Below are 14129 nucleotides of genomic sequence, written 5' to 3'. Positions count from 1 at the left end.
GAATACGAATTATGATGATTTCTGAAAAAATAGAGAATAATAATGAATTAAAATATTTTTCTTTAAAAAATCTCATTTAATAAGCCCAAATACATAACTCATTTAGCCCAAAATCTCAAAATACTGGTACTAAATCTCAATAAATGAATATTGAACAAAATCTCATTCTTTCTTCCCGTTATGTATCTTCTTCCCCAAACTTCTGTACTGAATAAATCTCCATATCTCCTCTTTCTTTGCTTCAAATTGATTCACTGGTTTTCTGTATTTCCCTCTCCTTCTTTGTTCTCTAATTTTTAGTTTTTTTCAATGTCGTGGAGACGATGCCGAGGGTTGGGTAATGGCATATTCCGGCGGTATTCATGGACGGACCCGACCCCACCTGGGTCTGTCATTGTTTATCACGCTCCTCATCATTTTCCTCATCCTCTCTAGCCCACTTAGAGAGGATGGGAGAATTGATTCATTTTTTTCCTTCGCCATTGTTAATCTCAGGTAGTAAGTTTGGGGAGGAAATAATCTCACGCGACCATTATTTCTCTCCTGTCGTCGGGAGAGATGTAATCGCCGGAAGGTTTTGAGTCGTCGGAAGAATTTGAGTTGCCAGAAGAAATGGAGGGAGGCAGATTGAGAGAATTTAGAAGTACTCTATATAGCTATTGTTTTTTTTTTTTTTTATAAATAAAATTAACTCCTATACGAAGGAGGAAATTACGAATAAACTCCTAATAAAGGAGGAAATTATAACTGATGTCAAGAGGACTTGAATACATTGATGTCTAAGCTCCTTGCCGCTAGGACAAAGGCTCTGGACACTCTCTATAGCTATTGTTGTGAAGAAGAGCTGTGTTCTTTTTAGTTTTTGGTTTAGGGTTAGACATTTTGATGGGTACAATTGTATTTTGTTAAATTAACTAGGCTTCCAAGATAAATAACATAGGATTTTGGGTAGTTGCAAATATGATTAAAACATAGGATTTTGGTTGGGCTTTATGCGGGCCGGATACAAAACACGGGCTACTATGTTTGGTAACATAACTACCAAACACACAAATAAACCCAGATTACTCTCTTATCTAGGTGAAACATAGCTACCAAACGCAGCCTAAACTTACATCTCTACATCAGGCTAAGGTCGGGTAGACCTGCCCAAGGTTCACCGTATCGACGGTTAAAACCGAAACCGTAACCAACCGAAACCATGAGAATTTACCCGAACCGAAACCGTCGATTTTTAAATCGTAGTTCGGTTCAGGTTAAAAAATTATCGAACTGAAACTGTGTCGGAACCGAAACCGAAACCGGTGGTTTTGGAACCGGAACCGCGAAACACCCTCGCGGTTCGGTAATTTCCAAAACCAGAACCGGCGGTTCCGACCATAACTGCCTGTTCCGAAACCGTGGGCACCTCTAAGATCGGATATATATGCATGTGAAATCACGTGACGTGAGTTTGGATATATACACGATTTAGAATTTGAATAATCATAGTATTATCTTTTAGACTTTTACCCTCTAAAGAAAAAAAGAAAAGGTTATGAAGGTTCACTTTGACGTTGTTGAAATGCTCGGCGCATCATCTTTGGATAATATACAAAAGTTGTTAAACATATGTCATATGCATTCACGACAAGATAAATTTGTCATTCTTCACTTTATTGGGAATTTGTGATCCATTTTTCACATTCGTTTCAATATATATCGTGTTTCACTGATTTATTTAACTGCATGATTTTAATTGAGTATATATATATATGTGGAGTATATGAAAAAACAAAACAAAGTTGTTTGCATTAATATTTTTCAATAATTTTAATTGGTTTGCTATAGAAGAAGCATATAAGCAGTAGTTTACCTGTGATGAATTTAGATGCATTTTTAACTCTGATTTCAGATGAAAACTTAGATGGAGTAAAGAACTTGAGAGTTGTTATCTTGTTCAGATCTAGGAATTCTTGAGTAGATTATTGAGAATATTATTTACCATGCTTTTGTAGAAATATAAGTTTAACAAGATTTAAGTGATAAATACTATGTGCTTAACTAATTTTAGTTTGATAATTATGTGAGTGTGTTACTCGAAGAGTGAAAATTAATCTTTGCCTTTGATAGTTGGAAATTTGGAATTAATTAAAGAAATTCATTTTTCTTGATTGACTGACCAAAGCATTGATGAGTCCAATTTTTAATCATATCTAAATTCTCCGACTATATAGTTCTTTCAGAAGAATTGTTTATTTTCCTCTTAAAATCTCTTCCAAAATCATAACAAAATAGTGCATTTTCTAAAATTAATTATATTCATTCATATTAAGAGTTAAAACTAAATAAACAGTCATTTCAACTTACTTACCCATGCGGCCATGCCCTTATAAACATTAATTGTGACCAGTTTTTTAACTCAATGTTATTGATTAGCATGTCACAAATAGGGATCCACTTAAGTAATGTTCTATATTTCCCTAGTTTGTTGAATTGTTTCTTTTGGACACGAGATATAAGAAAGTGATATTTATATGACGTAAATAAAGGACGAGAGAAAATGAAATTTTATTACCAAAAAAGAAAACAAATCTAACTACTTTGTGACGACTTGAAAATGAATACTACAATTCAACTACTTTCAAACCAAGAAAATAATGCATAAGATTACTAATAGAAGAATGATGGAGCATTAATTTGGGCCTTTGTTAGAATGCTAGCTCAATTATTAATATTGCAAAGGGCTATGGCCCTAGAAAAGTAGAATGTCCACCACGAATATTATTTAATTCTATTTGTTGCTTTTGTATTACTAGAAGAAATATGAAAACCATAAATTCTGAGGTTGTATTTAACTACACTGATTTAGTGATTTAGATGATAAATTTGGAGCGATTAATCGTGTTGTTTCGTAGAGTTCATTATGTGATGGACATAAAATTTATAGCCATTCGCGAATAATTTAATGGTAGAGTAACTGCTTTTTGAGAAAATATTCCTTACTCTAGACATACCTTTGTTTGTTCAATTAATAATTTTTTGACATGTGTAATAGATAATCATATATAATATGGAAACCATTTACACTTATATGGAATTTTTTCTCAATGTTTTTGGCCTTTATTTCGTTTATTTGAAAGTTTTGATGCATACAAATTTCGATACATATAAAATTTAAATTCAAATTAATTAATATTAATGCTACCAAAGTTTGCATAATTTAAATCGTATATCAGTCTATTAATTTAAAAATTTTTACAACAAAGTTTAAATAATTCTACCTTTATTAGCATATTTGTTAATTAGTTTCGATTTTTAATATTTTTAATAGTAAATAAAAAATTAAAGAAATTTTAAAAATAGAAAATAAAACATTAAAGGTGGAAGAAAACTTTAATTTTATATGCATCGAAAAATAAAATTTATATACATCAAAATTTTCAGAAAAGCTGAGGAAAATTTGGCGTATACTTTGACAATCTAAACAAATAATGGGTATACCATAAATTATATTGCACGCAATAAATTAACTAGAGCCTATAAATCTAGCTCTCCCACCTATATAGTTTTAATAATTGAAAATATGCTTCCCAACTGTATCAATTAATGTAGCCGTTGTTATTATACAAATCACTAATACTAGTGTAAAAGCTCTTGAAAAAGCAATGACTTACTTACGTGGTCCTCTGACCTATCGTATTGCATCAATGTATGCAATAAATTAACAAAAAAAAAAACGAAATTACACAAACTAAAAGGACTGTGCTAAAATGAACAATTAATTCCTGGAAAAATTGTTGGTTAGGATAATTGTTAAAGTAATATCTATAGATCGTTGGAACCACTATATAGTCTTCGCACCTTAGCATGATTTTTGTTTAAAAAACAAAATCATTGGTCTAATTGTGACATAATGGCATTTACAATAAACCCTCATTTCAAGTCACAATTCGTTTCTCTTCTGTCACGTTAACAATTTTTATTTCAACCAAATCACTTGCAATAAGACAGTCACATTTTAAGCCTCATTTCCGACCACAATTTATTTCACCAATTTTATTATTTTAAACTTTTATTTTTAATTTTTGAATTCTATAACAAATAAAATAGATTAATTTATCAATATAATTTAAATGACACTACTTGATAAAATTTCCTACATTAAACTTCAATTGTTACACACTATATATAGATGGAAGAATGAAAGTAGGGGTGTCAAAATGGATATCGGGAATTGGATATCCAATATCCAAACCTGAAATATCGGGTAATTGGATACCCGATATCCAATTTTTCGGGTTTCGGGATCGGGTTCGGGTATAGAAATATTGGATTATCGGGTATCGGGTAACCCAATACCCGAACGGGTATATCCAAATTACCCGAATTACCCGATTTTTTATATTTTATTTTATAAATTTAATATAAATGTATTTATTCTATTATTTAAAAATTAAATAATTAAATGTACCCAAAATCCTTCACTCTTAAGTCATATTTTGGGTTAATGTATGAATTGAGATGTTTATTATGGATGAATAAGGGGTGTTATAACATATGAATTTTTTTTTTCTAAAAATTTGGAGTAGTTTTTTTCTCTTAAATTTGAACTACTTTAAGTTTGTATCAAATTCAAACGACAAGTTTGTATTTTCAAAGTTTGTAGCTTATTTTCTTAAAAAAATAATAAAATAAACTAAAAATCAAAAATCGGGATTGGACACCCGATTTTTCGGGACTGGATACCCGAGTCGGGTATCCGAGTATCCAAAATCATTTTCGGATCAGGTATCAGATATTAAATATTGGGAAATTCGGGATTGGGTACCCGAAATTTTCGGATCGGGTATCCGTGGATACCCGGTTTGACAGGCCTAAATAAAGGTATTTAAGATAGAATAATATATATGAAAAAAAAACTAAACAATTCTATTTCAACCGCAGTTTGAGGCTGAAAAATGCTACAATAAGACCAGAAATCAGCCGTGGAACCGTCTGGGCCGCCACAGCTGCCGCTGATTTTCTAGCGGCTTACAAAGCGGCAGCATTTTGCCGCCTTATTGAGGATGGCCTAACCATGTCTACCTTTAAGTATCGGCTCAAACTAAGGTGTCGGGATTCTTGGACAACTAATACATGTATAAAATAAGGCATATCGACTTTTTTTAATAAAATGTAATACTCCCTCCATCTCACAAAAGATGTCACACTTGTGGGATAGATAACCCAGGATTATAGGAGCTAGGTTTTATTTTGTGTGTTAAATGGAGAGAAAATATAATTTTTATATTAATGTTAGAGTGAACTTTTTCCAAAAATGTTGAGACAAACTAAAACGGAAAGTGTGACATCTATTATGGGACGGATGAAGTAATAGTACCAATAATAATTTCACTAAGTGATTAGCCCTTTACAAAACGGTAACAAATACAAATGCTATCATAATAAAATCAGAGAAACAACAATGACTAGTGCAGTTTTAGCTAAAAATTACTACTAAGATCTAACATTTGTTAGGGCTAAAAGCAATAAAATTATTTGCAAGATCATAAGTAACACGCATCCCCTGCTGCTGCACATTCCCAATTATCGACAGCCTCCCCGACCCCGCCAACGCCAGGCAGAACTTCCCCCCGCCGTCCACCGGAATCACGGTGTTCCTCGCCGGCAGCGCCACCGTCTTCCCCCCTCCAAACTCGAACGCCACCGTCGGCATCCTCGCCTCCTTCAGCGACGACAAGTCGTAGCACGTGTCGAACAGCGAATAACCCCCGGCCGCCGGAAGCCCCTTCGTCTTGTTCCGGAACGCGTCCCGCACCAGCCCGTACACCTCCCTCCGCAGCCGCGTCACCGTCGTGCCCGAGTCCACGATCACGCCGCCGCTCCCGTCGCTCCCCATCTCCAGCAGGGACGCCGGGAAGTTCACCGCCTCGCCGCCGACGCGGATCCCGGTCATCCCCACGTAGCGGTAGACGTTCGTGGAGGGGTTGTGGAGCAGCGGCGCCACCACGGAGTCGGCCGGGCGGGTTGAGTTGAAGTCTAGGGTGGATGACGAGTTCGAGTCGCGGTCGACCAAGCAGTACGAGAACGACGTCGCTTTGATCTGAGAGGGGAGTGATAAGTTGCCGCCGCCGAGGCCCATAATGCCCGCGGCGCCGGAAAATAGGCCGATGTTTCCGTGGCCGCAGCCGATGGCCACGTTGTCAACGGAGCCGGAGGTGCCGAATGAGATGGTTTCAGTGGCGAAGTCTCCGGTGGTGATGGATCCGTCTCCGTATAAAAGCTGAATGGTCAAATTCTAGTCGATTTCATAATTATAAAACGATACTTATATCATAACTTTAACGATTGTATCAACTAGAACATTGACTTAGATTTGGAAGAAAATTAGAAGCCAAATAACTTTATCCTAATCTTTTTTTTTTAAATACTTAAATTAATGGCTTTTGTGAGTGATATACAAATTTTACAAGGAGTGAACTACATAAATGATCCATGATCTTTCACTTTCGCACATAAATAGTACATGATCTTTATTTTATATCGCTTTTAATACCTATAAATCGCATTTTTGGGTACCTGATGTAATTTTCTTTCCAAAATGCCCTCTAAACAAATACATTTTCTCATTTATGTCATAAAGGATATTTTAGATATACATAAAATTAGTACCAAAAGTGATATTGTAATATCTTCTCTCATTCTCCTCACTCTTTATACTATTATTATTAATCAATATTAATATTATTATTTTGATGTTATAAATTAATAATTAATTTATTTTTAATATCATTCAAATATAGTTAATTATAATTATAGTTATAATTATATTTAATTATTATAAAAATATTATTATTATAATACTAAAAACGAGTACTGGTAATTAATAAATAATTATAGTATAATTATATAAATTATGAAGCATATAATATTATGTAATAATAATTGTGAATTGTATTCATAATGATATAAAGAGTTGAATATTTGTAGTTAGGTGTTTTAATCTTAAAATAAGTATAAAGTAATTTAATAAAAAAATATTCAATTGATTTAATTATTTTAAATAATTAATTTAATAAGATATTTTATTCGTGATTTATATTATGAATCAATTGATGTATGCATAAAAGACTAAAAGAAAAGAAGAAAAGAAGAAAAAGAAGAAAAAGAATAAAAAGAAGAAAAAAGAAAAAAGAAAGAAGAAGAAATATAAACTAAGTAGAAAAAAGGAGAGAAGAAAGAAAGATGAAATACTAAAAAAAAGAAGAAAATGAAAGGAGAAAGAATGAAGAAGAAACTAGAAAAGAAATAAGAATGGAAGAAAAAATAATCACATATTTTGTACTATTTAATTGAAATTTTAAAAAATATCCTCTATAACAAAAAAATCACATGTTTAGTATCTGAGGTTATTTTTGTCACAAGGTACCAAAAACGATATAAAATAAAGACCATGTACCATTTTTGTGCGAAAGTGAAAGATAAGGTACATCTATGTAGTTCACTCTTTTACATAATATGAATTTTGGTTTCCATGTTATACATAATTTCCTCCAAATAAAAGTAAATGGAAATTGAGAAAATATCAAAGTTGAGTATTTTATTAAATTAAAATCGTGGGATTAACTAGAATTTGATCAAACTTGCTAGTTTTTCTAGCAATTTGTCTTTTAATAAAAGTATAAAACGTTGCTCTAAAGATCACCAGAACACAACAATCAAGATCGAGATAATTTTAGATTTCACAATTTAATATATTCCATATTCAAACTTCAAGAATCGATTAGAATTTATAAAATTTTATGATTTAAATAACTATTGAAACGGCATGTAAACCTGGTAAAGACATCCTCCGGCGAGGCACGTGGAGGCGCGAAGGGAGACGCACTGCGGCGAGAGGCAAGTGAGATCCTTATAAGTGGAAGAAGCGCGCGGGTTGAAAACCGGGTCGGATTGCGGGTAGCAAAAGAGGCAGGGTCTGCATTGGAGCCAGGTGATGTCGCTGCCGGTGTCGATGGTCATGTAGAGGTGGGCGGCGGGGCGCCCAATTCCGACGCGGGCGAAGTACTCGCCGCTGTTTTGGCTGAGTCCGGACGTGACGGGGGACTCAAGGCGGGCGAGGAGGGACTGGTGGTGGGCTTGGTCGCGGGCGAGGCGGGAGAGCGTGAGGGCGGAGTAGTTGGTGGTGGTGGCGGCGGAAGGGAGAGAGGAGCGAGGGATTAGAGGGAATGAGAGAGAGTTGGAGGAAGGCGGCGGCGGCTGGTGATTGGTGGTGGGTGCGGAATTTGGAGAGGTGATTTGCCGAGTTTGTTCTAGGGAAGCAGAGACGTCGAGAATTTCAAAGTGTTTGTGTGGAGATGATGAAGAGCAATTGATGGAGAGGAGAGACAAGATTAGGCATGTGAATGTGATGCATGATTTAACAAGGCCCATTGTCTTTATTTATTTTTCCTTTGGATTTTATTTTTGCAGAATCTGGTTTATTTATACGTGCCTCGTGCATATAAGAATATTGAAAAGTAGCCATTTAGTTCAGCTAAAATTGTTTTAATAATTAATGTCTATATATGCTATTATACCCCTAATGAAAATTGTACATTTGTACTAACAATTTAAGTGGTACTAGTACTTAAATTTTTTTGTACACTCGTTGACCTGCATTTGAAAATTGAATTAATTTTGCGCCGCAATTTATTTTATATAGATTGGGCTATATCAACCTACATTGTACAATACCAGTCCCCCTTGTTGATATGTCACTGTTTTTGAGAATTTGTCACAATCTTATTTAATTAATCGTCTGACCTCATATTTTATTCTTGTATAAAGTCTTTGGTTAAACGTATATACGATTTGAAAGGTTGAGTTTATTAAAGTTCCGTTTTGTAATACTCCTAATAGTAAAAAAAAATAAAATGAAGTGCATCGGTAAAACTTTCTTGAAACACTTATAATTATTTTACTTTTTATTTATGAGATTGAATGTCAGAACTTATTTTAAATAATTATTATATTTAAATAAAATAATTTTTTTAATTTTAAGTTTTTTTTTTTAATTATCAAGGGTATCTATTGGCGGGCCCAATGATTATTTCCCACGCTGATTTGTAGGCACCTCGAAGGTGGAACAGCTAGCCCAAGAATTTAAAATCGCTCCATACGCAAAGACAGGGATCGATCCTCTGACCATTTGGTTCAGGATGGACGAGTCCCATGCCACTCGACCACACCCTTTGTGTTAATTTTAAGTAATTTATTACTCCCTCTGCTCGTGAATAGGAGTTCCGTTTTTCTATTTTAGTCCGTCCGCGGATAAGAGTCCCGATTCACTTTTATCATAAATGGTAATAGGGTCTCACCTTCCACTAACTCATTCCACTCACATTTCATTTTAAACTAATATATATAAGTGAGACTCTTATTCCACTAACATTTTCCACCTATTTTCTTAACATTTCTTCAAACTCATGCCTCATATGAATGAGACTCTTGACGACGGAGGGAGTATCTGTAATAGCAATCACGGAAATTTTTTGCTGGGCCCCTATTACATGACGGCCCGGATGGGGAGGCCCAGTTTCAGTTTTGATGTTGGCAGATAGTGGGATTGCATGAAGGCTATACAGAACATCCACCACCTTTACCGACGGAGATGGACGGTGCTTCGCTAATCGACGATGGATTTCCGGCCACAAAGTTGTTCAACCAGGGATACTCCTACACATACGACGACGTCATCTTCCTCCCTCACTACATCGACTTCCCCACCGACGCCGTTTCTCTCTCCACCAAGCTCAGCCGCCGCGTCGCCCTAGCTATACCCTGCGTCTCCTCTCCGATGGACACAGTCACCGGATCCTCCATGGCCACCGCCATGGCTTCCCTCGGCGGCATCGGTATCGTACACTATAACACCCCCACTGTCGATCAAGCCTCACTCATTCTCCGCGCTAAATCACATAAAATACCTTTCTCTCATGAGATTGTAATCAAGTCCCCTTCGGATTCAATTTCATCCGCGGATGATTTCTGCTCCGCTCCCTGCATTTTCGTGACCGATGTAGGGAGCGAGAGTTCGAAATTTTTAGGGTTTGTGAAGAAATCGGATTGGGATAAATTGGATGATAAGGAAGTTAGGGTTTCTGAGTATATGACCATGTCGTCGACTACTCTCCCGTCTAGTTATAGTTTTGAGGATGTTGCTGGATATCTAGCCAAGGATAGGGCCGAATTTGTGCCATTGGTGAGGGATAATGGGGAAGGGGTAGAGGAAATTATTAACTTAGTTAGTAGTGAAGATGTGGAGATGATTGAGGGGTTTCCGAAGCTGGGGCTGCCGTCACTGGCGCCGGATGGGAGTTTCTTGGTGGGCGCTGCGATAGGGACTCGAGATTCGGATAAAATGAGGTTGGAGCATTTAGTGAAGGCAGGGGTGAATGTGGTGGTTCTTGATAGCTCTCAGGGAAATTCAGTCTATCAGATTGAGATGATTAAGCATGTCAAGAACAATTATCCGGAGCTGGATGTGATTGGTGGGAATGTAGTGACAGCGTATCAGGCGCAGAACTTGATTCAGGCAGGGGTGGATGGACTTAGAGTTGGTATGGGGTCAGGTTCCATTTGCACCACCCAAGAAGTATGTGCGGTTGGACGTGGGCAGGTATTTCATAATAGCTTTGTGTTATTGTTAATCTGATTACTAGTGTTATCAGAATCTGGCATTCCTTAATTTGTGAAGTGAATTGTTGGTTTGAATTCTCAGGCAACAGCAGTTTATAAGGTTGCATCAATTGCGGCTGAGAGTTCGGTGCCTGTGATTGCGGATGGTGGAATATCAAACTCGGGTCACATTGTGAAAGCTTTGGCCTTAGGGGCATCAACTGTGATGATGGGTGGCTTTTTAGCTGGAAGTAATGAAGCTCCTGGTACTTATGAATATCAGGTAAAGCTAGTACTTTAAAGTTACTTATTTAACTTCAAATTACAAAATCTGTTGTGAAGTTCCAATTTTGATTCAAGGTGCAAAGCATCGTGCCTATTCATATATTTATCATATACAGTGTTTTCGCATATGTTGATACATGTCCTATACATTATGTAAAATTATGTTTCTCAAAGGTTTAAGTGAACAAAGATATTAGGTCGTAATATTAGGCCACGAGAAGGCTTACTTATCAGCTACATGTCGTCCCTGCAAGCTTTGCATTCCCTTGATCTAATCTTTATCTTGCTTCTTTGTGATTCAGTTTGTATCTATCTTTAGGGAATGTTAGGCTTAACAAAATATCAACATGATATTTAGGAACACTTGTTAGTACTTAATAATCTGGATGATAAATCATTGTAATTTGCCATTAATTGGAGGTTACATTATCATTTGTGTCAAGGGTGGTTGGCGAGTGAAAAAGTACAGAGGTATGGGATCCCTTGAAGCAATGACAAAAGGTAGTGATGCCCGATACTTGGGTGATACAGCAAAGCTGAAAATAGCACAAGGTGTAGTTGGAGCAGTGGCTGATAAAGGGTCTGTGTTGAAGTTCATACCCTACACAATGCAAGCTGTGAAACAGGGATTCCAGGATCTCGGTGCCACCTCCCTACAGTCCACTAGTGACCTCCTGCGATCCGGTGTGCTAAGGCTAGAGGTTCGCATATATTCATTTTTGTGAATATGGAAAATGAGTGATGTCAAACACAATTATATGTTTTACTTGTACAGGTTAGAACTGGGGCAGCGCAATTTGAAGGCGGGATCCATGGTTTGGTCTCTTATGAGAAGAAATCCTTTTAAATTACCATCTCTTTATCTGCTCCTTTCGAAGATGGTTTATCCAGAACTTACATACTTTTTCAATAAAGCATCACATCCCTTGGTTTTCAACTCCTTTTGTTATCTATGTGCTCGTGCAAGAATGGAGGCAAAAGTATAAGAAAGGACATCTTTCTTTTTAACAAAGGGTGATGGTGGGGATGAGCCTGTGAACCATCAAGGCACTGGCTCTCCAGCAATTAACCAGTTTAGACAATCCGGGAAGCAACGTTCCTCACAAGTCGGAGAAGGTACCATAACAACTCAAGCTGCATCATATAACGACACATATCGAGGAGTTGTCACTGCTGCACACCACTTTCGGGAAGTTCGTTAGAGCGTCAAAACTCATTATTTTTGTGTCAATTTCTCAAGTTCATGTCAATTGTCAAGTACCAATATTTGGCTCATTTTTTTTATTTGAGTAGGTAATAATACCTTCTGCGCTTTAAGAGTAAAAATGTTCATTTCTACTTTTGATTTAGTCCCACGAAGTATACTTTATTTCATGGACTATATATTTATTATATGTTGGGCTTTAATATTGTTTGCTCGACGTAGGACATCAACTTGCGAACCTGATGAAAGATTATAAAGACAATTTGCAGCTTATAAAATTTCGACTTGAAAACGATTGTGTTGAGAATCCAAATACAGCAAACTCGTGCATAATTTTTTTTTCAGAACTTCGGTAATGTGCTCATTTCCTCGTATCTTATATTTTAGACTAAAGTCTCTTTTTGGTCCTTAACATATTGTGATTTTACGATTTTGGTCTAAAACATTATCTTTTGAATTATTTGGTCTCTCACAAATTAAAACGGGTCACATATGGTCCGAATTTAACGGAACCGTTAAAATTTAACGGTCAACGGGTTTTAATTACATTTTGACCGGATTAAGTTAATAAATATATTTTTATTAATGTCTAATATCTAATTAACCCAAAACTTAAGAATTTTAAGTTATTAATTTTTATTACAAAAATAAATTACCAGAACTTAAAATCATTTAACAAAAATCAAACACAAGATTTCTACATTTCATGGGCTGGGACGTGTTTTGATTCTCAAAAATCACAATCCCGTTTCCTCAAGTTCCAACCTTTCTCGCTGAAATTCTCGAAGAGGAAGAAAAAATTAGGGCAAAATTCTATTCTAGAGAGAGAGAAATTAGGGCAAAATTATGGCTTGCAGATTCCACTCTCACTGCCCCCAAACAGCGCGGATGTACTACCACCCTCCCACCGGCCACGAAGATTCCGGCCACCAGCACGGGGGAGGTGCCGCCGCTAGCGCTGCCAGAGATCCGGCGGCGGCGATGGGGTCCAAAGGTGTTGCGCGGATTGAAACTACTGACTTCATTTTTTATACTATTGCTTGATTGTTGAGCAATTGAATTTTATGAATTGAAAATTTGTTGGATCTTTCATCTTTGATTATTAATTTCGGTTTAATTTTATATGTTGCGTTTTAGACTAGTTTTGGGCAATTTGTTGTGGTTCCTACAATTTTGCTAGAGATGGAGTATATTTTTTCTCGAGTAAAAAAAAAACAAAAAAAAAAGCATTTTTAAAAGAAAGACAAGATGTTCTTTTAAAAAAAAATCGAATAAAATTTAATTTTTTTTGACAAAAATTAAAATTCTAATATTACCTCTTAATCCGGTCAAAATGTAATTAAAACCCGTTGACCGTTAAATTTTAACGGTTCCGTTAAATTCGGACCAAATGTGACCCGTTTTAATTTGTGAGGGACCGAATAATTCAAAAGTTAATGTTTTGGACCAAATTCGTAAAATCGCAATTTGTTAAGGACCAAAAAGGAACTTTAGTCTATATTTTAAGGGCTCGTTTGGTAGGGCGTAAAATCCCATACAGGCACGCAAAAGCCCTCTATATCTTGAGTTATCTCCTCTTCTCCACAGTTTGGTAGAGAGCGATTTTCTCGGCGGACCCGGCACAAAATACCTGGATCTCGCGGAGTTTGAGACTAGATTCGCCGATCCTTGCATTTCACTATCTCACAAATCTTGAGGCATTATATTTTCTCTACATCTCCGCTTTCGTTTCGTGGAGCTATATGCCCAATTTGCCCTCCTAATTTTCGTTGTCTAACAGTGATGCATGCTAGCATTTCTTTGTCCACTCCAATTCATGGGAAAATCCGATTTTTCAATTCACATTCAAATTCGTACTTCAATTTCATCAGTCGCCATGTTTCTTCTCTAGGTAAAGGGAAAAAAGTAGAAAATTTTAGCTTCCTTTTCTTTTGGCTTTGATACATTGTCGTTTTGGTGCTGTGATTGCAGACATGGAGATCAGTAGCATTTGGGGTTT

The 14129-nt window shown here is 36.2% G+C and overlaps 2 protein-coding genes across 2 annotated transcripts; one reads left to right on the top strand and one right to left on the bottom strand.

Annotated features, from left to right (window-relative positions):
- Positions 1-5348: 5348 nt before the first annotated feature.
- On the bottom strand, positions 5349-8451 carry LOC125212737 (protein ASPARTIC PROTEASE IN GUARD CELL 1-like). The gene is made up of 2 exons (XM_048112978.2): positions 7819-8451; positions 5349-6265 (listed from the first exon to the last, which is right to left on the bottom strand). The coding sequence occupies exons 1-2, from the start codon at positions 8413-8415 to the stop codon at positions 5486-5488; spliced, it is 1377 nt and encodes a 458-aa protein (XP_047968935.1). The 5' UTR covers positions 8416-8451; the 3' UTR covers positions 5349-5485.
- Positions 8452-9587: 1136 nt separating this feature from the next.
- On the top strand, positions 9588-12318 carry LOC125212069 (inosine-5'-monophosphate dehydrogenase-like). Its single transcript, XM_048112107.2, has 4 exons — positions 9588-10642; positions 10745-10924; positions 11370-11627; positions 11702-12318. Exons 1-4 carry the CDS (start codon positions 9635-9637, stop codon positions 11771-11773), a joined length of 1518 nt encoding a protein of 505 aa, XP_047968064.1. The 5' UTR covers positions 9588-9634; the 3' UTR covers positions 11774-12318.
- Positions 12319-14129: the final 1811 nt, after the last annotated feature.

This window comes from Salvia hispanica, chromosome 3 (genome assembly GCF_029641045.1).
Source record: "Salvia hispanica isolate PSC_SH4W2 chromosome 3, Shi_PSC_v1, whole genome shotgun sequence".
NCBI lineage: Eukaryota > Viridiplantae > Streptophyta > Magnoliopsida > Lamiales > Lamiaceae > Salvia > Salvia hispanica.
The sequence above is the reverse complement of the archived record's forward strand: the minus strand, read 5'-3'. Positions and strand labels throughout refer to the sequence as shown.